The sequence below is a fragment of the Lemur catta genome, chromosome 3 (assembly GCF_020740605.2).
Source record: "Lemur catta isolate mLemCat1 chromosome 3, mLemCat1.pri, whole genome shotgun sequence".
In the NCBI taxonomy this organism is placed as follows: domain Eukaryota; kingdom Metazoa; phylum Chordata; class Mammalia; order Primates; family Lemuridae; genus Lemur; species Lemur catta.
Genome location: NC_059130.1, coordinates 81,401,373 through 81,425,930, shown reverse-complemented (window position 1 = coordinate 81,425,930; position 24,558 = coordinate 81,401,373). Strand labels below are relative to the sequence as shown.

Here is a 24,558-nt window from a genome sequence, read left to right as displayed (position 1 = left end):
AGTTTGCTTTGTAATTTTACAGAAATGTAGCTATTTGTCATATTAATTTATTAAATGTTTTAGAGAGAAAATCGGAGATGGTCTTGTTCAAGGTCACACCTTGAGCCACACTGAACTCAGGTGTCAGGAGCCCTTGCCCTATGTTCTCTCTGCCATAGCAAGGGTCAAAAACTCAGAGGCCTAAAATGATCAGAAAGATAGCATAAATGAGTAAACAGACTCAGAAAAGAAATATTTACTTCCACAGAGAATTTTCTCTTGCGACTCACAGTACTCTAGGGCTGAATTCCTTGTTTCCTCCATCAAAGGAATGGGCACAGAAAAATATATCTGTTACAAGTGAAACATTAGTGCAGTCATGATGATAAATGATAAAATGTTCTTTCTACTAAGTCAGTGTTTTAAAATGTAGGTTTATTATTCAGGTATGGTGAGGCCAACAGATCAGGAGACAATTGCCATTGAAAAGACAGTTTGTTACTCACAGTTCCTAAGAGGAGAGGGCACTCCACAGTGCAGGGCTGCAGGAAGAAGCATCAGCTTCAGTCAGGAGGTGGAGGGAGTGAGGGAGAAACGTGGGCAAGAGGCTTTATGGTAGTTTTCACAGGAAGGAACAGGCAAGTAAAGTAAGCAGTCTCAGTGTTAGCTACATTGAATAATTTTGGTGGGACCTCGGCAGGGAGATAGGAGTTGGCTCTCATAGTCTGGTATCTGGCCCTGGGGTGCTTAGAGCAGGGGAATAGTGGCCCTGAGTGTGAGAGCCTGACAGAGCAGGGGTCTCCAACCTATGGTGAAGTGTATAATTATTTCATTATATATTACAATGTAATAATAATAGAAATAAAGATCACAATAAATACAATGTGCTTGAATCATCCTGAAACCATTCCCCATCCCCACCCCCAGTCCATGGGAAAATTGTCTTCCATGAAAATGGTCCCTGGTGCCAAAAAGGTTGGGGACCACTGCTTTAACTGGTCAGTCTCTAAGTTTGCTTTATTTTCTTCAGAATGCATTTCATTCCTCCATTTAAGATGGGAGACATTGTTCTAAGCACTGGAGAGTGATTGACCCTTTGCTTTATGCTACTATGTATTATATGTATTGGATGTATTTCTGATTTTTCACTGTATCTCCCAGAGTCTAGGCACAGTACCTGGCACAGTAGGCATTGAGTAAATGCTGAATAACTGCATTCATACCTGTACCACATGTGCTAGGTTCTGTGCTTCCTCCTGGAAGCTCATAAATCTCCCTTCTCTGAACTGAACTCTCAAAGCACTCCCTATATAAATTAGCATCAAATCAAGTAATGCCTTTAATTTTCCAATGCTGATCTCAGTCAGTTCCTCTTGATGCTCTCAATGGAGTGCAAACTCTTTGAGAGTCCAGAGTATGCCTCATAAGTGTAACCTAAAGTTGAACCTATGAGAAATAAATATTCAATGCCTGCATGATATTTTTTTTCATTGAACTACCAATGGCTTTGGTATCATTTTGAGACATTTCCACAATACTGCACCAATGGAATTCAGTGACTTATATTATCCCTGGAAATTTAGTAGATAATATGGCATCATAGTTAAGAACAAGGACTTAAGATATAGAGACCTCATTTTGAGACTTAGATCTGTCATTACTCTCCTGTGACCTGGGGTAAGCTACTCAATCTCTTTTAGTCCCCATCTCCGTAGTGAAAAATAGTATCTTCTTCATGAGAGTGCTGTAAGGAATAAATGAAATACAATCACGTGTGTACAGTGCTTAACATAATATTGCTATATTGTAAGTCAGTCAATAAATCTTAGGTTGATATAATTTGTACTACCATTGGCATTATAGTAGATACACTTTACTTCCTAGCAATCCTGTCTTAAAAGGAGGCTGGAGTGTAAGAGAGGCCATTGAGGTTCAAAGCAGTTTAGTGTCTTGCACAAAGCCACACAGCTCATGGGAATGAGATCCAGAACCCAAACCTGGCCTGTGCGACTCTGAACAAATATTCTTCCTCTTTCTATAGCCCTGACTCTGAGGAAACATGCTCAGAGAGCCTATCACCATGAAGCCAAAATAGACAGTCTGTCTGTTCACTGTTTGAATGAAAATAAATCCATCAGCATGTTATTATAGAGTCCTAGAGACTCAGGTAAACATTTGGAAAATACACACCTTAGGTTCAGGAGCTCGAGCACAGAGCTGGGTGTGTTTTAGCAAGCTGAGTAACAGCATGGGTAAACACTTCTGTTCCTGATGCATATTCCATACTATTTTGTTTAAAGCCACCAAGTGGATTAAGGAATAAAATTTTGGACACAGGATTTCAGATGAGAAAATGATTGTTTGCAGAACTCAGATATTTCTGCCCTTGAGAGCTGTGTTTCCCATGTGACAACTTTCTAGTCAAGGGAGTTTCTCTTGACAGCTCTGGGGCACCTCATTATTATTTTTTTTTTTTTAACTGAGACTCCCTCATCATGGTCTCTTTCATACAGCTTCGCCATTAGTAAAACACAGTGAGTAATTCAAGGTTTGACATTGCCCAGGGGTGACAGCCTGGATCAGGAGGGGGAAATGATGTGATCCAGAGAAGGTTGGTGCTTTTAACACTCAGACCCCCCACCATTTAACTTGAGTTACCCTTCCTTCCTCACTCCTCATCCTTGGGCCTGACGCTAACTACCAGTTGAGCCTTGGGAGTTTTATTTCCTGTTACTTTTCTCTCTAAACTTCTTTGTTTTAATATTCAAGAGGTTAGCACTAGGTTAATCACAGCTAAATTTCTTTAAGCTGAGACCCTCTTGTGGAGTTAGCATTTTGATATTCTTGTATCCTCTATGGACAAAAGTTGAAAGAATCTCTCTTGTTTTTCAGATAGAACACATGGTGCAGGGCCATGCTGCCTTCCCTGAACTACAAGCCAAGGCCGCAGCCAGGTAACTGCTGTCTCCATTCCGCCTACAGCTTTTCTTGTGTGACTGTATTGAGAACATTGACTTCAGGTGCTTGTGTGATTGTCAGATCCTGTGGACAATGAAAATGCCCATTAGTACTTGCTGTAGGATAGTCCAAATGATCCAGAACATACAGGTATTAATTTTTACAATGATCTAAGAAAACTCAGAGAACCTAAAGATCCCCCAGGAATATACCCAGGGTCCACAGCTGAGAAACTCTGATATGGGAGGAGGAGAATGGATTCTGGAGTCAAAACTTCCTGGATTCACATCCCAGATCTACTCATTACTAGCTATGTGACCTTGAGCAAGTAACTCTACCTTTTTAAGCCTGTCTCTTCATCTGTAAAACTGAGGAGAATAACTGATATGGAGTGATTTCCAGGATATATTGAATAAAGCTGTATGCAAAGGTGTATTTACAGTATACTCCCTTTCAGGTAAAAAGAAAAAGACAAAAGAAAACACATGTGTATCTACTCATTTGTGCAAAAGAAATATAGGAAGGTTAAACAAAAAACTAATGAGATTGGTTCTAGAAGAAGATGGGTAGAAATGAGGCAGAAAGAATGAGGGAATGGAACAGGGTAGTAGGAGAGAATGACACTTCTCTGAGTATACCTTTTTATATAACTATAACTCTTAGAACCATGGTAATACTTTATGTCTGCCTCAAATAAACAGATTATATATAGATAGCCAGAATATGTGTTTATGCTAGGGTGGACAAAGTAAAATACAAATAGTAAAAAATGAACCTACTGTATTACAAATGAATAATATAACCACACTAAAGGGTGTTTGGGAAAGAAAAGAATTAACCTAAGTAAGTTTAGGAAAGAATATTTGACAGCTGGGAGAACTGGATTGCCATATACAGAAGAATGAAACTGGACCCCTGTCTCTTACCATATACAAAAATCAACTTAAGATGGATTAAAGACTTAAGTAAAACCTGAAACTTTAAAAATACTAGAAGAAAACCCATGGGAAACTCTTCTGGACATTGGTCTAGACAAAAAAATTTATGACTAAGACCTCAAAAGCATAGGCAACAAAAACAGTGGGACTTGGGAGTTGGGGGGAAGGAGGGGAGGAGTAAAAACCTACCTTACAGGTACAATGAACACTATTCAGGTCATGAGCACACTAATAGCCCTGACTCAAGCATTATAAAAGCTATCCATATAACAAAAACATGTATACCCCCTTAATATTTTGAAATAAAAACAAAAACAATCGGACTTAATTAAACTAAAAAGCTTCTACACAGCAAAAGAAATAATCAACAGAGCGAACAAACAACCTGCAGAATGGGAGAAAATATTTGCAAACTATTCATCTGACAAGAGATTAATATCCACAATATACAAGAACTCAAACAACTCAACAACAACAACAACAAAAACAATCCGATTAAAAAGTTGGCAAAGGACATAAATAGCATTTTTCCAAATAAGACATACAAATGGTTTCATATACAAACAGGTATATGAAAAAATGGTCAACATCTCTAATCATCAGAGAAACACAAATTAAAACCATAATGAGGTACCATTTTACCCTAGTCAGAATAGCTATTAATTAAAAAGACAAAAAATTAACAGACATTGGCAAGGATGTGGAGAAAAATGAATGCTTACACACTGTCAGTGGGAATATAAATTAATGCAGCTCCTATGAAAAAGAGTATGGTGGTTTCTCAAAGAACTAAAAATAGAACTACCATTTGATTCAGCAATCCTTCTATGGGATTCCCAAAGGAAAAGAAAGCAATACATTAAAAAGAGACCTGTACTCATATGCTTATGGTAGTACTGTTCACAATAGCAAAGATGTGGAATGCTACTCAGCCATAAAAAAGAATGAAATTATGTCTTTTGCAGCAACATGGATGGAACTGGAGGTACTTATCTTAAGTGAATCAAACCAGAAACAGAGAGACAAATATCACATGTTCTCACTCATAATTAGATGCTAAAAAATATATACACATGGATGTAGATAGACAGTGGAGACTCAGAAGAATGAGGGAGTAGAAGCAGGTGGATGATGAGAAATTATTAGTGGGTACAACCTTTATTATTAGGATTATGAATACTCTAAAACTGTGGTCCTCAACTCATGGGCCACAGACCGATACCTGTCTGTGGCCTGTAGGAACCAGGATGCACAGTAGAAGGTGAGCGGTAGGCTAGCTAGTGAAGCTCCATCTGTGTTTACTGCTGCTCCCCATCACTCACATCACCGCCTGAGCTCTGTCTCCTGTCAGATCAGCAGCGGCATCAGATTCTCATAGGGGAGTGAACCCTACTGTAAACTGTGCATGCGAGGGATCTATCTGGGTTGCAAGCTCCTTATGAGTGAGAATCTAATGCCTGATGATGTGAGGTGGAGCTGAGGTGGTGATGCTAGTGCTAGGGAATAGCTACAAATACAGATTATCATTAGCAGAGAGGTCTGAGTGCACCATAAATGTAATGTGCTTGAACCATCCCGAAACCATCGCCCCCACCCCCAGACTGTGGAAAAATTGTCTTCCATGAAACCAGTCCCTGGTGCCAAAAAGGTTCACTAAAAGCTACCCTAAAAGCCCTGTCTTAAGCACTATGTAATCTATGCATGTAACAAAATTGCCCTTGTGCCCTATAAATTTATAGAAATAAAAAATAATAAGAACATTTTGATAGTATGCCATATGGCTAAGGATAAAAATAACTGTACATAAATATTGTGTTCTAATTAGTAAGTTTGGTTTTTATAGGTATATGGGTTAGCTATACTGAAAATGCTTTATGTGTATACCGCAATTAAGCAAATAAATAAATATATTGTGGATAATGAGAACCAGGTTTCTCACAAATAGGAGAGGGGAAGGTTAGAATGAACCCTATACTGTTAGTATCAACTTATGATTTTTAATATATATACAGTTGGATATAAATATAAATAAAGAAGAGGTATGTATTAATTTGTGAATATACATACATATAATTCCCCAGCTCTCTCTGCTGAGATAGCCTAAAAGCAGTGACACCATACTGGCAATGTGCACACCTAGCACCCAGATCTTGGCTCCTAAACACTATTCATCTGGATCTCCAATAAAAGTAATAAGGGCTCCTTAGAAAGATGGTTGGTTCTAGGGCTGGGGCAGGGAAAACACATGAGCATTTTGTGGTGCCAGAAAGTAAGGAATTACTCAAAAAGGATTGTCAAAGTACATAGGACCCAGCTTTAAGAATCTCCCAATGGCCTAGTTGGGGACAATGTGATCAACAAAATAAATAATGATAGTATAAAATAACTCCATGAGTCCATACTGATATATGTAAATAATTGAAGAAGGAAATAAATAGAAAGAAAGGACAGGTCTTCCTGTCCACTGTAAGGACAGTGGCCTCACAAATAAGAAATGTAGAAGAAATAACGGAAATAGAAAATTATTAAGCACCACAGAAATATTGTTGCAGGCAAGAATCATCAATGGATGCTAAAATTAGTGAGTAGAAGTATGATGGGAAGCAGGATATTTCCATACTCCCAAAGGATTTCACCACGAGATACTTATTGAGGGAAAAATAGAAACTTTTCAGTGGAGAAATCTGGCAGACAATTCCTTACCCAAGTGATTAAGGTTAACAATACCAACCATAACATGTGTCAGTATCACGTGTCTCCTTTTATGATGCACTGAGAAGGACACAACATCATTTCTGTGACCTTCTTACCCAAAATGCTTAACCTCAATGTAAACATGGGAAAACATCAGACAAACCTAAGTTAAGAGACATTCTGCAAAGTTATTAGTCAGTATGCTTCAAAAGAAGATTATAAAACTTAAATACTGAAGAACTGTCCCAGACTGGAGGAGACTTAAGGAGATACTACAACTAAAAACAATGTGTGATCATGGATTAGACCCTGGACCAGAAAAGGGACATTAGTTGAGGAAATCTGCTAAAACCCAAATGTAGATTAATGTTATTTTTGTTTAAATTTCTTAGGTGATGAGTAAAAGGGAACTCTGTCTACTATTTTTACAACTTATGTGTAAATCTAAAATTATTTTGAAATTAAAAATTTAAAAAATAATAAGTTGATGAATTTCATGATAATAACAGTTGTCAGGCTTTTTAAGAAAAGTAAGGTACTTTTTAACAGTAACAGAGAAACTTCAGGTAGCTAGTGCATGGCAAAAGAAAGAGTCTAAGAGGTTGGTCAATATTAATTGACTCTGGAGCCAAATTGCCTTTCTCTCAGCTTTACCCCTTATTAGCTATGTGCCCCTGGGTACTTCATACCTCATTACATTGTGATAATTAAGTGTCCTTCTGTAATAGGTGCTTAATAAATAATAGTGGCAGTGATAGAAATTATTGTTGTAGTTGCTTACATTAGACATTTCCATTCCATCAGGGGCTTGCATTCCAACGGGAGGCACACCTGCACAGAGCAGAGTGAAATGCATGCTGTCCTAGAATGTAGGCAGTGTGTCAGCAGGGGGTAGAGAAGGAGGATTGAGCCTGACAAGCAGTGTGAGAAAGGCTTCACAGGCTTCTTCTTTTAGGAGTCTTTAATTACAACACCATTGCCATCAAGAGGAATTACACCATAAACCTCCTCAACTAGCACTTTAGTTGGCTTAGAGACCGTATAACCTAAAGTAGGGATTCCTGACTTCAGATCATCAGTGAACTCCTTGAAATTGTGCACAAGGTTTTGCTGATTACCTCCTTATGCATGTGCTTCTGTGAAGAGGGCCCATAACTTTCATCACATTCTTCAGGGGACCCAGCATTTATAAATTGCTAACTCAAAGAAAAGAGCTCCAAAAGAGATTTGGAGTTCTTGATGGCTCCGTTTCCTCACCCATAAAATCACAATAATACTGCCCTGCTTATTTTACCTGTATTATAAGGATGAAAGCAGTTCAGGGGATTATCAATATATGAAGATCTTAATGCTCAACACAAATCTAACTGATTTAGATTTTGCAATGAAATACTCAAAACTTCCAGAACTTTCTTCTATAAATGAACCTCATTTGAGTAGCTTTTATTGAATATAAAAAGGAAGAATTTGTGGATCAGCATGCCAACTCAGAAACAGTAATATTGGGTGGTTCAGAAGCAGCAATTTATAAAATTCAGTCTTGGAATCAGAGCTGGATTTAAATCCCAACACTTTTCATATAACTTCATACCCCCTTTCAGCTATTCCCTGTATTTCTCCTCTTTAGAGCAAAGTTTCTCCAAAGCACTGCCTATACTCTTGGTTTCTCTTTCTTTACTTTCTACTCCTTCCTTGCCCACTCCGGTTTGAATTCTGTTACCATCTCCCCCTGAAACATTTGATGTTAAGGTTGTCAGTGACCTCTGTTTTGCCAGATCCATAGGATGTTTTCCAGTCCCTTTTCATGAGTTCTCAGCGGCATGTGGCATCAATGATCACTCTTTTCTCCTTTTAAATTTCTCTTTCCTTGGCTTTCCAGAGTGTCACCCTCTCTCAGTTTTCTTCCCTTGTCTCTGACTCCTCCTCCTTAATCCCCTTTTCAAGCTCATCGTTTTTTTCTGGAGCATTAACATTAACGTTCATCATAGCTAGCTTTCCGGACCTCTTCTCTCTTTGCCATTTCTTCCAAGGTGATCCCAGCTACACTGTTGACTTCATTTCTTTTTATATGTTGATGACCCTCACATTTTATCTCCAGTCTACTTAGTAGTAGGTACTCAATAAATGTTAGTTCTCTTCCCTTCCATTTTCCTTCTATCGTCCTGCAAAGGAAAGTGCTTCTGTATGTTATCTGATCTATGTGGACCGTATTCTAAAACTATAGGACCGTTATGCTTCAGGTCTTAGTAAGCACAGCTGTTGTTAAAATGAAGTTAGCTGTTTGGAAGGGAAGACAAATCCCTTGGAACTGGGAACCATATGCCTCTTTTGCTGTGACTTGGGGCTTTCTGAAAACAGCGGTGCAGGTCACCCCATCTCAGAGCTTAGCACTAGCAAGTCCTGTTTGAAACTGGAAACAAATGTTGATAAACAGTTTATTTTATATTCTTGATTTACCATAATCTGAAGGCCCCATCTCTGAAGAGAAGTGTTTTGTGAGCTTATAAATTAAGTAAATAAGAACTAGATGTGCCCATACATGTAACTGGCAACCAGAGTTTCTCTTTAGATGGGACAATATATCTAGATATTTTACTCATTAGTCAGAGATTGTCTTATGTTGATCGTAACCTCAGCTCTTTTCCTCTAAACTTGATTTTCTTACAGAATTTTAACTAATAATGTCTCAGAATGAGATTCTGGTGACAACAAGGTTTGATGAGAAGAAATTGGCATAATCTACAAGTGCTAGATTCAAGGTTGGCAGCAGAGCCACAGTTAAAATCCAGGGCTTCTGACTGTCTGATCTGTTTGATGAGTGTCTTATGAGCATTTATGATACAAGAGTGAACAAAAGAAGTAGTCCTTGCTTTCATAAAAATTATATATATACACACACACATATTTATACATATATAGTACATAGATGCATATGTACATGTATGTATACACACATATATATGCATGCACCTACATACATAGGTATAGATATAGAACTATGTAGCTATATAGCCAGAAATTGATAAATGCTCTAAGGAAGTATAGAGATGTATAAGGAGATGTAGAACAAGGGGTGTTGGAATGAGGGATGGGTGCTGTTTCTATGAGGAACCTGTCCTTAGTGAGGTGATACTTGACCTTAGTGAGGTGACACTTGAGCGGGACTTTGAAAGGAAGGAGCAAATCATGACTCTGTGGGGCAGATCCCTCCAGGCAGAAGGAACACCAAGTCCCAAGGCCTTGAGCCAACGGCCAGCTTGGCAGGCTCAGGGCTAACTGCAAAGGCCACTGTGGCTGGACCAAAATAGGAGGGGGGGGAACAGATGAGCGCTGAATGTGAGCCAGGGGCCGAACCCTGTGTATCATTGTAGATAACGATAAGGGCACTGGATTTTATTCAAGGTTTTGGTTTTTGAGCAGGGGAGAGATATGATCAGATTTATCTTTTAAAAGGATTACTTTGACTGTTCTGTGGAGAGTAATCTAACCATTGGTGGGGAGGGAGGGACAGAACGGAAGCAAGAGATGGGGAAGATGTGGCCCCTGAGCATACCGAGCCAGCTCACGGTCTCTAGAGGGGGAAGGCCCATAAACAGAAAACCCTGCTCTGCCTGCGTTCCTTCTGCAGGGGTTACCATAAGCAGTGATCATCTCTGTTGTGATTCCATTGCTTTTCAGGTTCCTTAGAATTATCTTTGTTCTGCTCATTCACATTTTTTCTCTCAACCTCTTTCTTTTTTCTAAACTTTCCCTGGATTTTCCTGTTATCCCTTTGAGGACAACCAGTATTTCTTGATCTGATTTATTCTTCAAACTGCTTTTGCTTCTGTGATTCCCATAGTCCCACTGCGGATCAGTTTCTTAAAATTCACTGGTCCTCTATATGCCAAATCTCAGATACATTTAAAGCTTCCTATTAAAGGCTATGCAAATCCCCCTCAAGTAAGGGAAGGAAAAAGGAAGGAAAAGAACATTTATGAAGAATTTGCAATGTGCTTGGCACTGTGCTTAGTGATAGTATCTTACTTAATTCTAGATGAGGAAATGAGGATTATTGGGAGCTAAGATTGTTCTCCCTTTCCCTCCTGCTTCTGTGTTTCAGATTCCCCCCTTGCATGGCTTTTTAAACCTTGGCCCTAATTCTGACAATTGGGGCCTTCAGTCTATCACCAGATATTTACTTAGCCCTCCTTCAGCTAGGACAGTCATAGAACCAGGGTGATGATATTAACACCTTTCATCCAAGGGTATTCAGGGACTTTCAGTAAATTCTTGAGGGCTCCCAGATCAGAAATGTTTTGTAAAAATAGAAATTAGCTAAGCATTATTATGCTTTTCTTTGGTTTCTAGTTTTCATGCAAATAAAAGTACTCAGGGCTTGGGGTCCTCACTAGAAAACCAAGGGCTGTGCTGATTTAGGAAGTAAATCTTCCATTTTCCACACTGTGTATAGACCAGCACAGTGCCTAGCACACACATAGGGTGAAGGAGAGAATCATAACATGTCTATTCCTTTTCCCTGCCCCATTCTTCCATATACACCAGCATGCCTGGAAGGTTGTGTCTGCATGACTTCAGAGATTCAACCTTTGGGAGCCCAGTGCTACAGTGAGATAGCAGAGATATCTGTAATGTATTAATACAAACACTTAAGATGTCTGGGGATCTACCAAATTCCCTCAGTTAAGAGATAGCCTGATATCTTAGTCCATAACAAAATACCATAAACTAGGTAGCTTATAAACAGCAGAAATATTTTTTCTCACTGTTCTGGAGGCTAGGAAGTCCAAGGTCAAGGCACTAGTAGATTCAGTGTCTGGTGAGCATCCAATTCCTGGTTCACAGAATGGTGCCCCTCACTGTGCCCTCACATAGTGGAAGAGACAAATAGGATCCCTTCAGCCTCTTTTATAAGGCACTAATCCCATTCATGAGGGCTCCACCCTCATGATCTAATCACCCCAAAGGCCCCACCTCCTAATACCATCACCTTGGGGATTAGGAACTCAACATGTAAATTTGAGGGGGACACATATGGTCCATACCACCTAGATATAGTTACCTTTCATGGCAGCTTTTCCAGAGGCCCATCAAGTATTTTTTCTCCATAAATCATTAATGACCCAGAGACTCCAATTCTAATATTCTACATAGAAGACCTATATTCATTCATTCTACACTTCAGTAACTACGTTTTGAGCACTTGATAGGGTGGATATGTTATAGTCCTTGCCTAGAAGGAGTTCAGAATCCAGAGATGGATACAGATGAAATAAAGAGGAAATTATTATTCAGTGGAGAAAGTGCCATTCATGCACTTGGCAAATACTTTTGAGTGGCACTATGTGCCAGTTTTTCTGCTAAACACTGAATATATACTGGTGATGTTCTGCCCCTACTGTCCAGGGGAGGCTGTAGGCAGTTAACAAGTAAATGAACCCAAATAATAAGTCTACAGTGACCAAACGTGAACAGACAGAAATTGACAGAGTGCTATGATAGACTATCAGGGAAGCCCTGGGCTGGTGGACTGACAGTTAAGATCTTAAGGATGAAAATGATATAACCATGTGAAAAGCAGAAGGAAAGAGCATTCCAGGTGAAGGGACTGGAATAGATGATTAGGCCACAGACCAGAGTGGGCAAGGTGAGGTTGGAGAATGGGGCAGGGTCATCCAGGGCCTTTTAAGCCAAAGTAAGAAATTGATTTTGTCCAAAGGACAGTGTTTAGCCATTGCTGGAATCTAAGCAGGGGAATAATGTAATGAGTGTTACTGCAGAAAGTCTCTTTCTTCCCAAGCCAGAGAGCAGGAATGCTACCGTCAGACCCCCAGTATAGGCGATAAAGGTAGAGAGAAAGCCACTTCTGAAGGTGTGCAAAGATGCCAGCATCGCTCCTCCTTTCCCCTTAGAGGGCTGGGGCTGCAGAGGGCAGGGTGGGAGCCAAGATGGCTGTGGCTGCGTAGGTTGCTGTTGGAGCATGGACCGCAAGAAAGGCCTCCAGAGATGGTATCGAATATGAGTCTGGAATGATGATTGATGTTGGCCAAGTAAACAAGGTAAGACAAAGAATTCTAGGCAAGAGGGAGTAAAACAGGCAGACATTCAGAGGTTAAGGTGAAAATGAAAAGTAGATCACTGTGGTTAAAGCATGGTGTGTGCAGGCATGAGGAGGGAGGAGGAATGGAAGACGTGTGTGACACAGTGAAAGGTAGAAGAGCTAGATAATGGAGAGCATCTTATGCCAGGCAAGGAAGTTTGTGCTTTCTCCGAGGACAATGGGGAGAAGCCATTGAAGGGTTTTAGGCAGAAGTGGGAATCATAATCAGAGTTGCACTGTAGAAGAATCACTCAGGAAAGAATGAAGAAAACCTAATTGGAAGAGTTAAGATTTCAAGCATGGAAGTAAATTTGGAGGCCAAACCTCTAATCCAGGCATTTGAAGGTAACATGAATAAAGTAGTAGTGGCTAAGCTGGAACAAAACTAGTTACAGCAGTATTTAAAAGGAATCAGCAGGTCCTGGTGAAAGATTAAATTTGGGAGCTGAGGGAAAGAGGTGAGTCAAAAATGATACACACTCTGACTCTGACTTTCAAGTAGTTGCTTGGGCAACCGCTTAAATGACATTGGCTTTGTTTAAAGCAAGGAACAGCGAAGGAAGAGCAAGTATATCAGAAAAGATGATGTGTCCTAGGAACACATTTTTAGTTGAATTACCTTTGAACATCCAAGAGGAGACATTTAAGTAGTATTCGGATACTTGACCTGGAACTCATGAGAGAGAAATGGGCAGGAGATGAGCCCATATATTTGGAAGTCCTCAGCTCTAGATGGTAACTGGAACCATAAGAAGAGGATGGGATTATCCAAGGGTAGATAAAGAGTAAGAAAAGGGCCAAAGGAAGATTTCAGATATTTAAGGGACAAGCAAAGTACCAGTCAGAAAGGAGGTAGGAAAATCGAGAGAGTATAGTGTTTTGGAAACGAAAGAACGAGCGAGGAAGAAGTGGCCAAGTGATATAAAATGCAACAAAACAAAACAAACAAAAAAAAGGTCCATTGTTCTTAACAAAGAGGATATAGTTCCTGGGACCAGTCGCAGTAGAATAGGGCAGGCAGAATGCATGTTGCATTAGGTTAAGAAGTAAGGAACTGGAGACAGTATGGAAGCTTCTTTTCCAAGACTGTCTCTTACACCTAGAAAGTGCACAAATGTCTCTTGTTGTTCCATGGGTTCTGATTTTTTGGTTTGCAAATGTGGTCACCATACCTCTGAGCAGCCTATGAGTCCAAAGAATTCAATGATTTATGGAAAGGGAGAGGAGAGATTCCAAGGGTGTTATCTGCATTTATGATTATAAGTAATAAACTCTGAAAAAAATCTTCATTGACTCTTGGATTTTTTTTTAAATCTAGAAATGAGTTTGTTGTGATGGCAAAGAAGAGGGAACTATTTATGAATAACCTAGCATTATATCATGCTCAGGGCTCTATGTTTAATCTTTGTGGCAGCCTACAAGGTAGAGAATATTAGCCCCAGTTGCAAAAGAATAAATGGGCTCAGAGCAGTTCCCTGTACCTGATCACCCAGCTGGTACTTAGTAAGTCACTTTATGATTGTTGAAACTGTATTTTCTTCATCTTACCCAATGGAACTTGGACAGTAAGAATTTCTCCATGTGAGACAGGATATATTAGCCTGGGGCTCATGAGAGAGAGGGAGAGTGATCCACTTGGGATCATACTTAATATGTGATTCCCTAGCTAGAAGAGGCCAGGCTGCCATTTGAGAAGGAATTGATAAAACATGCAAAATGAAACAAAGTCAGAACCAAAAAAGGTATCATGCAAGGTTAAAATTATGTGAATAATGATGTGCATTAGTTATTTTAATGTCTTCCAAGTGCATTTCATTTTGAATGATATACTCAGATAACACACGGTAAGGTATAATTGAAAAAACATGTAGGAGAATGGCTGAATTCAAAGAATAAACATACAGCTGCGAGGAGGTTAGGAGTCAAAGGGATAAGCACATGCCCCATCCCCCAGGGATCTCATTAGTGCAAGAGTGACCATATATGTAGAGACTAAATGAATCTCACTGTTTGCAAAGACCCTCAGTAAATGAGACAATGACGAATCAATAGTAATTAGGACTATAGGTTCTTATTGACCCAGATGTCTGAAACCAAATGCCCTGCTCTGAGATTCCTTGAGAGGCAGAATGAAAAGATTTATAGATGTGTGCTGCTTTAAAAAAAAAAAATCTCTTTAAGAGCAGTGATGTTATTCTAAAGTGGAAAGTTGCTAGGATTAGTGCAGACTCTTGACTTCTAGCTAGAAAAGATGTTCTCCAGACTTGTGTTGTGAGTGTGATTCCTGTTGGACGAGGAGCAGAGAGAGCTGGGAGATAGAAAACCAGGGTGTGATCCTATTCTACCCCAATATGTTGTTCTGGCCCAACCTCCTGAGGAGACCTCGGAGGATTTTTTCCTAAAACCATAGTAGAGTCACTCTAAAACAGTTTGAGTGTGGGGCTTTGATGAATAATTTCTGACCTGAGATACAGACAGCACATGGCTTTGGAATCACTCAGAGAAGGGTTTAAATTTGGACTCGGTCCTGTCTCTTCACCTCTTGGAGCATCTTCTGTAAAGGGGTGTTGATGATACCCCCTCACTGTGCAGTAGTGGAAGGCCTGGTGTATGCTCAGGGAATGGCAACTGGTCTTGCAGTGGTTGCTCAGCCATTTCCCAGTAATATCTTATTCCTCTTCATATGATCTAAGGCAGAAGATTTTTTACAGATGGGAATGGGGTGTTACAGGAGAAGCAATGAGACTGCTAGCAGGTAGAGCTGCCCTCGCCCCCACCCCAGCACACCTCTCTCTCACACATGCACACACTCACATTTACACACTGTCTCCTGCTCACACAGAGCGGTCTTGCTTTTCTATGTTTTTGTATTGAATTTCCATATAAAATTTTTGTTTAATAGAAGAGTCCACTGGTAAAAGGGAACAAAGAGAGTTTAAAAACCACAGCTCTACTTGTTTGTTGCCTTAAACTTGGTTTAGAAAACTTTCAACAACTTCACAAGATCCATGGGGACACTCGTAGTGTCACAAACTAGAACCTGAAATCACTGAGCCTTACTTCTAAAACATTTTTAAAATGCAAAACATAAATAATGTCTTAGGTATCTTTGCTGTTAACCTCCTTTGGATATTGATTTCCTATACTTTTTTTCCTGCTATTATTCATGCTGTGTTTTCAACCTTTCAAGAGAGTTACAAGGGCCCCAGCGGGAAGTAGCACAGATGCCAACCTCTGAAATACACACTTTCTTTTGGCATCATTGGTTCAGAACGTGGAGAAGGCTAACTGGCTTTAACCTTTGTGCCTTGCAGTAAGATTTAACCCAGTGAGATAGGTATTATTAAATCTATTTTATGAATGGGAAAATTGGAGTTCAGAGAGGTTAAGGCACTGGCCCGTGCTACCCAGCTAGGACAGGCAGAACCAAGATCTGAACCCAACTGTGTTCTCAAGCCCGTCATCCTCTCTCTGTCTCCTCACCTGAACATGTGAAGAATGAGGGAGCTGGTCTGATACCCTCCATTCTACACATGAAGAAACTGAGGGTTAAAAAGGAGAAAAAACATACACGTTGTCCTCTGGTGGGTTTAGGATGGAAATCAAGTCTCCAATTCCTGATCCTACCTGCATTCATAGCGTTCATTCACTTCCCTTAGCAAACTCCTATCCTGAATCTGGAATCTTATATCTTTGTCTGTATTTGCCATCTCATCCTTATAATTACCATTAGGGATACTGAGTTTAATGAAATTTTTATGTATGTACAGTATTATACAGTTTATAAACTATCTGTATCTTCATATACTTAATCTACTTTGATCTTCACAGTAACCCTGTGAGGTAAGTTGGGCAGAGATTATGATATATGTTTTTACAGATGAGAAGAGGGTGGTTCAGATTGAATAACTGTCTCACGGTTATACACACTTACTAGGAGTAAAGCCATTCCTGGGTCTAGTCTTCTGACTCCAAACCTATTCCCTTTCCCCTAGGACATGGTACCCTTTTTTGGTGATATTACAACTTGACGTGAGAGTGCAGTAAACTAGTTTCTCTGGGTGTGGGGTAGTTACTTCCCTGGGCCTATTATGGAAGTACAAATGGTTTCTTTCTACAGAATGATTTGCTCCCCAACCCTACCCCCTTTTAAAAATAAAATAAAATCCACTTCTCTTCCAGATGCCAGAGTGTATATGCATATTTGAACAGTCACCTGGATTTGATTAAGAAGGCCCAGCCTGTGGGTTTCCTCACTGTTGATTTACATGTTTGGCCAGATTTCCATGGCAACCGGTCTCCCTTAGCAGATCTGACACTAAAGGGCATGGTAAGTAACAGCCAGTCCTTGCACGTAGGTGAAGGCAGGCCAGAGGGCCACAAAGTCTGGAAGAAGCGAAGGGAGGAGAAAGGAAAAATAAAACAGGCTACCAGTCCACTGGCTTTTTGCGGTTGTGTTGCTGTTGTGAAGGCTGTTGCTGCTCCCCAGGATGACCTGCTGAAAGTTTTCATTGTTTCTGAGCCAACCTTGAGAGCGTTGAAAGCAGTATTTCCTATGTTCAGCTTCTGCTGCCTCTTTGTCCCATGGAGTGGCGGAACGTCATGCCTATGTAATTTTTGTATTTGCGTCGGTTCATAAAGTCATGTTTTCCAACTGCATCTTCAGGTTGCCCAGTAAATCAGTGGTAAATATTACCACCCATTGTCTTGCTGGCCACAGCTACACATCTGCCTAGGCTCTGAGTCAGGACTGTGCCAAGTACATGCTAATGTATTTAGGATTTCAGATTAAACTTTGGTAAAAGCAAATACAATTTATTACTTATATTGGAGGACGAATTACACTTTTAGTAACCTTTAGGGTCCCTTCCACTGCGGAGATTCTGAGCCCTCCTGGAGTGGCCAGGATGAACTAGGTGCGAAAGATCACAGCCACCTTAGCTGAGATAGGGCATCTTGGTGACCAGGCGAGATTGGGTGGCTGGTACCAGTATGGCCATCGAGAATCACGCTTGAGGATGGGTGAACCAGGTTAGAGCCAGAAAAGGACCCAGAGAAAGACCCAGGTAAGTCCACAGATAAAAAATTAAGCTACAAATGCAGATTCCAGGAAGATTTCAAGAAGTTAGGGAGTAGAGTGATAGGTAAATTAAGGCAGGGAGTTCAGACCAGAGGCTGTGAGCAATGTAAGGTGTATGCACAGGTGGTGGCATGACAGTGGAGCAGGCTTGCTGGCTTCAAGAACTTCAAGACTCAAAATACTACCATTTTGTGATTAATTTTATAGAGATTGTTTTAAATACTTTTAAGATGCCATCAGGAAGATGATTTTGATTTTCATTACCTAGTTGACATAATTAACTTCTGCTGTTAATAATAAAAGGGAGTCATGGTGAAAAGAAAATTGGACATAACAAAAGTTGTGTTTGTCCATGAAGCGTGTCTACACAACAAATAGTGAACGTGGCCTCCTTATTTGGCCTGTGGAGGCAGAAGAGTACCGTCCAGAAAGGGCCATGTGGCAACAGGCTAGAGAGCCATACTGTCTGATAACTAACTCTCTGCAAACAGGGTAGGGGAAGAACACATCTTATATAGGTACAAAAATGAGTGTGTTAATTAGAGACAAATATCTGAAGCCAAATACGGTTAGACACTTAAAATGTTAAAGAAGTTAAGAAGCTTGACCAGTCCTTAAAACGACCTCAAAACAAAGCAGAGTTGCGTGGTAAAATGGTCATGGCTCTGCAGTCACATAGACCTGGGGGCCTTCCCTTGCCAACTTCTGCCACACGCAGCATCAGTACCCAGCATGCCAGCCTCCACGACTCCCAGTGGCTTTTGTCTGTTTCTTAAAACCAATCCTGGCATCCAGAGACCTAAGAAATACCATCATAAGGATATTCTAACAAAGTTGACCCAAGTGCAGAATGTAATTCCCAAGGAATCAATCAAGTGTTCTGAGGAATGCCTATCTCATGGGAATAAGTATGTACTCACCAAGAGACTTCTTACGTGGGGACATGTGCCCGATTGTATCTAAAAATTCTGTTATTAATATATTTACTTTTTAAAAAAAGTTTTATTGTTTTATAAACATACCTCATATATCACTTGATACTTCTTAGCAGTGATTTCCTTTTATAACTGTCCTTGGGTTGTAGGCTCACATTGAAGAGCTATCCCCCCATGAGTTTGCACCACAACAATGGAAGGAGAAGACGACTTATATAAGATAGAAGGAAAGCAATTCTAGGCTAAAAACTTTGGCCGAAATCTCTTCCCTTCAATTCAATTTTTGATAAAATTAAAATAATCACTCTGAAATTCTCCTGTGGTTATGTTGTATCCTTTTGCCAGAACCTACGATGACTCCTATCTTCAACACTCATTCAGTAAATATCAGTTTGGTGCCTGTTGTGTGCCAAGCATGGCTGCAGATGCAATAAGGTACAATGATTTCTGCACTTATAGAGCATGTTTAAAATGGTGGGGGAAAGGCTTGGTAAAATGATAATAGCAACTAGAATTGTCAGGATAATCCCAGTAGGGCAAGATCCATGTAAAATTTCTCTTTTTGGTTGCTAAAACATTTCCCTGGGCATATAGTAAGAGCTAAATATGTACTTATTGATAATTTATAGGCAACATGGAGATAATAAAGAGGTCATTTATTGCTTTAAAAAAAATAAACTTATGAACAACACACTAATACCAAATGGATTACATGGCTACTGACTCTTACTATCCATATGGTAAGTATTCAATATCAACATTAATGTGCAATTAAATTATGTTGATAAGCTCCTGTAGTATCATAATTATGAGTACATTTGCTCATCAAACAAATGCAGGTCCTGTTAGTGGGGGATATAAGAGTAACTAGACACAATTCCTGTCTAGAGAAATATCACTGTCTCTCTTGGGCAGACTGAATATATAAACAGCCAATGGAAAGATAGGCTAAAGCTCCAAATGTCACTCACTGTCCAGGGCTCTCTCAATGCATGGAAGACAATTGCCCAACCTGGTCTCAGCGGTCAGGAGAGGCTGAGATAGGAGGCGACTTAGACACAGAGTGAGGCAGGGAAGAGGGCTGGGGCCAAAGGAATCATAGTACATGCAGTGCTCTGGAGCGGAGAGAGGGCATGGCAAATGAGTGTCTATGACTTTGGCTCCTCGTGTCATTGTCTAACCAATGATAGATTGCCTTTAGTGTTTTATCTTGGTAACAAAAGAAGAAAATATTTTCTCAGAGAACCACTGGATATACCCTTTACTCCTTCTGCTTCAGTATCATTGAACTCTCCCAGTTCTCCACTACCCCCTCAGTTGGCTCTTCCCTTACCTTTGTCAAACATTCATCCATTCAATATGCTTTTATTGAACACCTGCTATGTGCAGGCCTATGTTAAGCCCAGGGACTACAAGGAAAAAAAAAAAGGAAAATAAAAGTGCCTGTCCTAAGTTTATGTAAAAGTAGGGGAGATAATTATTGTACATGTATGAGAGAGCAAGGGAGAGAGAGTGTGTTTATATTATATAATCATTTTACAGTGCGATCCCTGTAATAATCTGTGCAAGCTGAAGGAGACACTCAGTAAATGTCTGACTTTGGAATTTTTTTATGTGGCATTTGACTAGCAAACCCTGACACAGCCTTTCTCTACTTCACTCAAAAATATCTGTAAAAATGTAAAAAGGCGTAAACTCATGCTAGGTTTGGAAATTAGGATGACGCTCAACTAGGAAAACAAGGATTGATATTCCCGTAGAGGATCTGGGAAGGTTTTCCAGAATCTAAAAGACTAACTTGTTTGATAAACACAATATGTGACACAGGAACAAAGTTCAGCCTTGAAAGAGTTTGTACCTCCCGACTGTCTGCTCCCTAGCTAAAAACGCAGGTTCTTTTAAGCCTAAAACCAGGGCAGCTTTCTTTCCACTCTCCTGCTGATGGTTGAGGGGTTTTTGTTTTGTTTTGTTTTGTTTTGTTTTTGGGAAGCAGCCAGTGAGTTTAATTTCCTAGACCTCCCACCGTCACACATGTGACCGAGTCCCCGTCCTCTCTTTCAGTTCAATTCATTTGAGAACTGCTAACCCAAGAAGCCTCCTGGGCAGGAAGTATGAGTTAGGACAAACAGTGATGCCTAACTTTCTAAGCATCCTAAGTACAATTCTGTTAATGGAGACGAGGTAGGAAAAACCTTGGTAGCTCTGTGAATTTGGAGGAAGGGTGTAGTTTTGCACTGTTTGTTCTAGGGCTAGAAAGTCAGGCAGTGGTGATCTACCTCAGTCCAACAAAGCTACACAAAATAAAAACTGCTACACTCTAATAGTTGGCATCTAGCTGTAGATCTGAAGAGCAAATCCAAGTACGCAGTGAGTGGGGCTAAGAGAAAGTGATGTGTACTGTATTCTGGGAAATACTGACTATGTATAGCTCTCCAGTTAGAGTAAATTTTTAAAAATAACAAAGTGAGTCCCATTGGAAAAACATTGCATTCAAAGAAAAAGAAAAACCATTTGGAACGCTTAGGGAAAGACTTCTTAAAAATTATTTACTTCTGAAACCAAAAGAAAATATTATAGAACTCCTTGAAATATTCAATAGGATTTCTTTAAAAGACATATCTCTAAGATATAGGGCAGAAACTTATTAGGAAAGAATGAATTCAGGTGAAAGGACAATGGAATGAGAAAAAAGGGAAATGATGAAGACCACAAAACAACTAAAAATGCAATAACAATTAAAGCCTATGTTGAAAACAATAAGGAGTATAATAAATCCACTGAAGAAACTAAGATCAGGGCTGTCATAAAACTTAGCATATATTTTAAATTTACTCTATTAGAAAAACATTTTGAAGATAGAGGCTATGGCTTATTTACTTTTTTAATCTCAATAGTGCTTAGTCAGAAACTGGCACTAAATAATTGCCTTATGATCAAACAATTACTTCAATTATCATTTGCCTGTTGGGGAACAAACAGTAATATGCCTGAGCTCACAGTGCCAAGAAATGGCAGAGATTGACCTTCAGCCTGCACAGCTCATGAGGCTGCCTTAACTTATAACTCTGGAATTCACAAAATGCACTGAGGACCATTAGCAAATCAAGTCCCCACAGATACATCATACGTGGCTCAATGCTGAACCACTCTCCTTAGGCTAGTCCCTGTTCTTCTGACCACCAACCTTGTTGCTCATCCTCCCATTTTTACGCTAACCTTGGTCTTTGGATGCAAACTCTGATCCCGTCTCTTTTGGTAAGGTTCTAATTTCCTTCCCACCCTCAATGACTCAGATTTCCAAAGTAATACCCACCCCTGGGTTCACCTGGCTCTAAGGTCTTCCACTTTAGGGGCCTACTGTCATCAGTAGAAACAGAACATAACCCGGGAATGTTTTCGTTATGCTTGATAGTATCATTTTCTTTTAGTTCTGGCAACAGTTGGCTCATGTTAGGTGACTAGCTGTTTCATTTTGCTTTTGATGATGCAGTATCCACCTACAGCACTGGGCTAAAAAGAGGTGGCAGAGGTTAGGGTCAGGCAACTTCATAGTATGCCTGGACTGACAACCTCCCTGTGCAAATATGTCTCCTTTCCACTAGATACATGAGCCACAGAAGGTGAGGGCTGCACATACGATTGTCTAAAAGAAGCAGAAGCTTAGGTAGCAACAGTCTCAAAACATTTAATGCTGGTGATTCTAGGTTCTTTCAAAATAAGACAAAACCAAAAAAATTGCTTGCTTTTAAAATAAATGAGTGACATGGTCACACATAAAGATAGATGAAGCAAAATACTCACCATCAGGAGTACTTGTATGTTTTGGGCATTTTTTATGGTGGTTTTTATTTTGAACAGTTGGTTAGATGGTTTTCACCACTGTGAAGCAGTAAAGAGAGCCCAGGTTTTGAAATTGGACCTGTATTTAAACTTGGCTTGAAAATGTACCAGTGTGTGACCCGTAGCTCTGTGTGGTGACTCTGCTCATCAGTAAGCAGGAACAGGCCAGGCTTCTTTGCAGGGTCACTGTCAGAGTCAAACAGGAAGTGCTGTACTGTGACGGGCACACAGTGGACACACAACACAACAAATGCTTTGAATAGGTGGCTCCTGTTTGGTGGCCCTTACTTTCATGTTTATAAGATGGCTGGCAGGATCCTAAGTGTGGCCTTGTGACCCTGAGCAGCCAGCTGTGGGCCTCCCACCTTAGCCCCAGAACTGATTGGACCCACAGTCACTACTAACCAGCCAGGGAAGCTGAACAATCCCTTGGTCCATCACAGGAAGCAAGTTTCATACAAGTCTGGAGATTGGCCTCTGTACTTAAGTCCTTGGCCCTCGGTTTCCTCGTCAACACAACAGGAAACTCGAATTTGGTGTTCCTTATGAAATAGTGTTGTAGGAATTTTGAAAGAGCTCTTGCCTCCTCGTATATGTGAGCAGTTTCTGCTTATAAATGGGTATGACCTTTTAGTTTTGGTATTTTTTTAATCCTTTTCCTGAAATACCCACTGAAATAAACAAATTATCTTGGAGACATATCAGGCCATGAAAACACACCAAACACACGATATTCACCATTGGTTGAGACATGCTTTCTCTGCTTCATTTTTAAAGTACAGCATTACCCAGAATGGAAAGTTATTTTCTCCTTCTTTGAAGAACTGTAACTTCTAACATCAGGCCATATGCCACTCAGACTGCTGGAGAGGTTGAGTGCTGCTCCAACAGCTCTTCACAGCAAGCACAGAGCAAGTGTGCACGCAGAGAAATCGGAGGGTATCAGGGCAGAAGCACTGAGAGATCTTAGCCAGTTCCCAGGGGATCGAATCCCAGCTAGAGGCGGGTCTCCCTAAACAGATCCAGATGTGGATGGAGTCAGCAACTCACAACAGTATTTGCAAGAACTCAGTGGACCGCAGACATCACCCTTGTGGCTGTTTCTGATAGGGAGATGGATGATGGAGCTTGAAGCTCAGGAACAGCCTTTCAGTGATGTATTTATAAGCCTTGGAAACACATGGACTCTTTGACATGAGTTTGTGGATGTTTTTATTATAATTTAACACTGTTTTACTCAGCCATTTTTTTACATATTGTTTTTGCTTATGAAAAATCAAATCCTGTAACAAAGCTTACTATCCTCAGTGCCGTTTAACTGGTTTTCTGATGTATGTTTTCTTATTGAAGCGACTGATTTACCAGCTGGCACTGTGACTTAGGAGAGCTACCATTTTTCAGGGACCTGATGTGCCGGGCACCATGGTAGATGCTTTGCATGTATCATCAACAACCATCACAACAACCCTGCAAGACAGTGTTGTTGCCCTGTTTAATAGAAGAGAGAAACTGAGACTCCCAGAGGAGAAAAGAGTAGGAGTGGGATTGAAACCAGGCACTTCAGACCTGGACCCCTGACATTCTCTGGGGAAAAACTAAAAATAAAAAACTAACGCTGTGTTTTTCTCAGTCCTTCTCTGTTTTCAATGTGCCTGCCATATTTCTTCCTCACTTAGTGGCTTTTTAAATTCTATCACAGAATCAGGCTTTTTATTTTTCTTAATGCCTCTTATCTTTCCTGTATACACCAAACAGCAAGTAAAACTAGGGGATAGGCGATGGGCAGTAGTGTTTCCCAAGGTGATGCAGCGTGGTAAAAGGCCGAGGGTCCAATCAGGTAGAATCTGCTGAGAAGGCTCAGAAGATTAACAGTGGGAAGGAAGTAAGGCCAGAGGAACAAGGATGGGATCCAGGTTGGCATGCAGGCCCAGGACAGGGTAAAAAACAGCAAGTAGGGGCCAGAACAGTTGTACAGAACAGCTTTGGGACACTGGTGCATGAGCATATCAAAATGGCTTAGACTTAGCGCCTCAG

At 40.3% G+C, this 24,558-nt stretch overlaps 1 protein-coding gene across 13 annotated transcripts in view; it reads left to right on the top strand.

The window, feature by feature from the left end:
• Positions 1-24,558, top strand: part of FGGY (FGGY carbohydrate kinase domain containing) — a 384,478-nt gene that overhangs the window by 266,877 nt on the left and 93,043 nt on the right. For all 13 annotated transcript variants that reach the window (XR_006734168.1, XM_045547904.1, XM_045547899.1 and 10 more), the window contains 2 exons: positions 2,872-2,933; positions 16,852-16,999. Coding sequence is in view for 12 of the 13 variants with exons in the window: in XM_045547904.1 (XP_045403860.1) it covers positions 2,872-2,933; positions 16,852-16,999 (210 nt within the window). In the remaining variant the exon portion in view is untranslated. The remainder of the gene's footprint in view (positions 1-2,871; positions 2,934-16,851; positions 17,000-24,558) is intronic.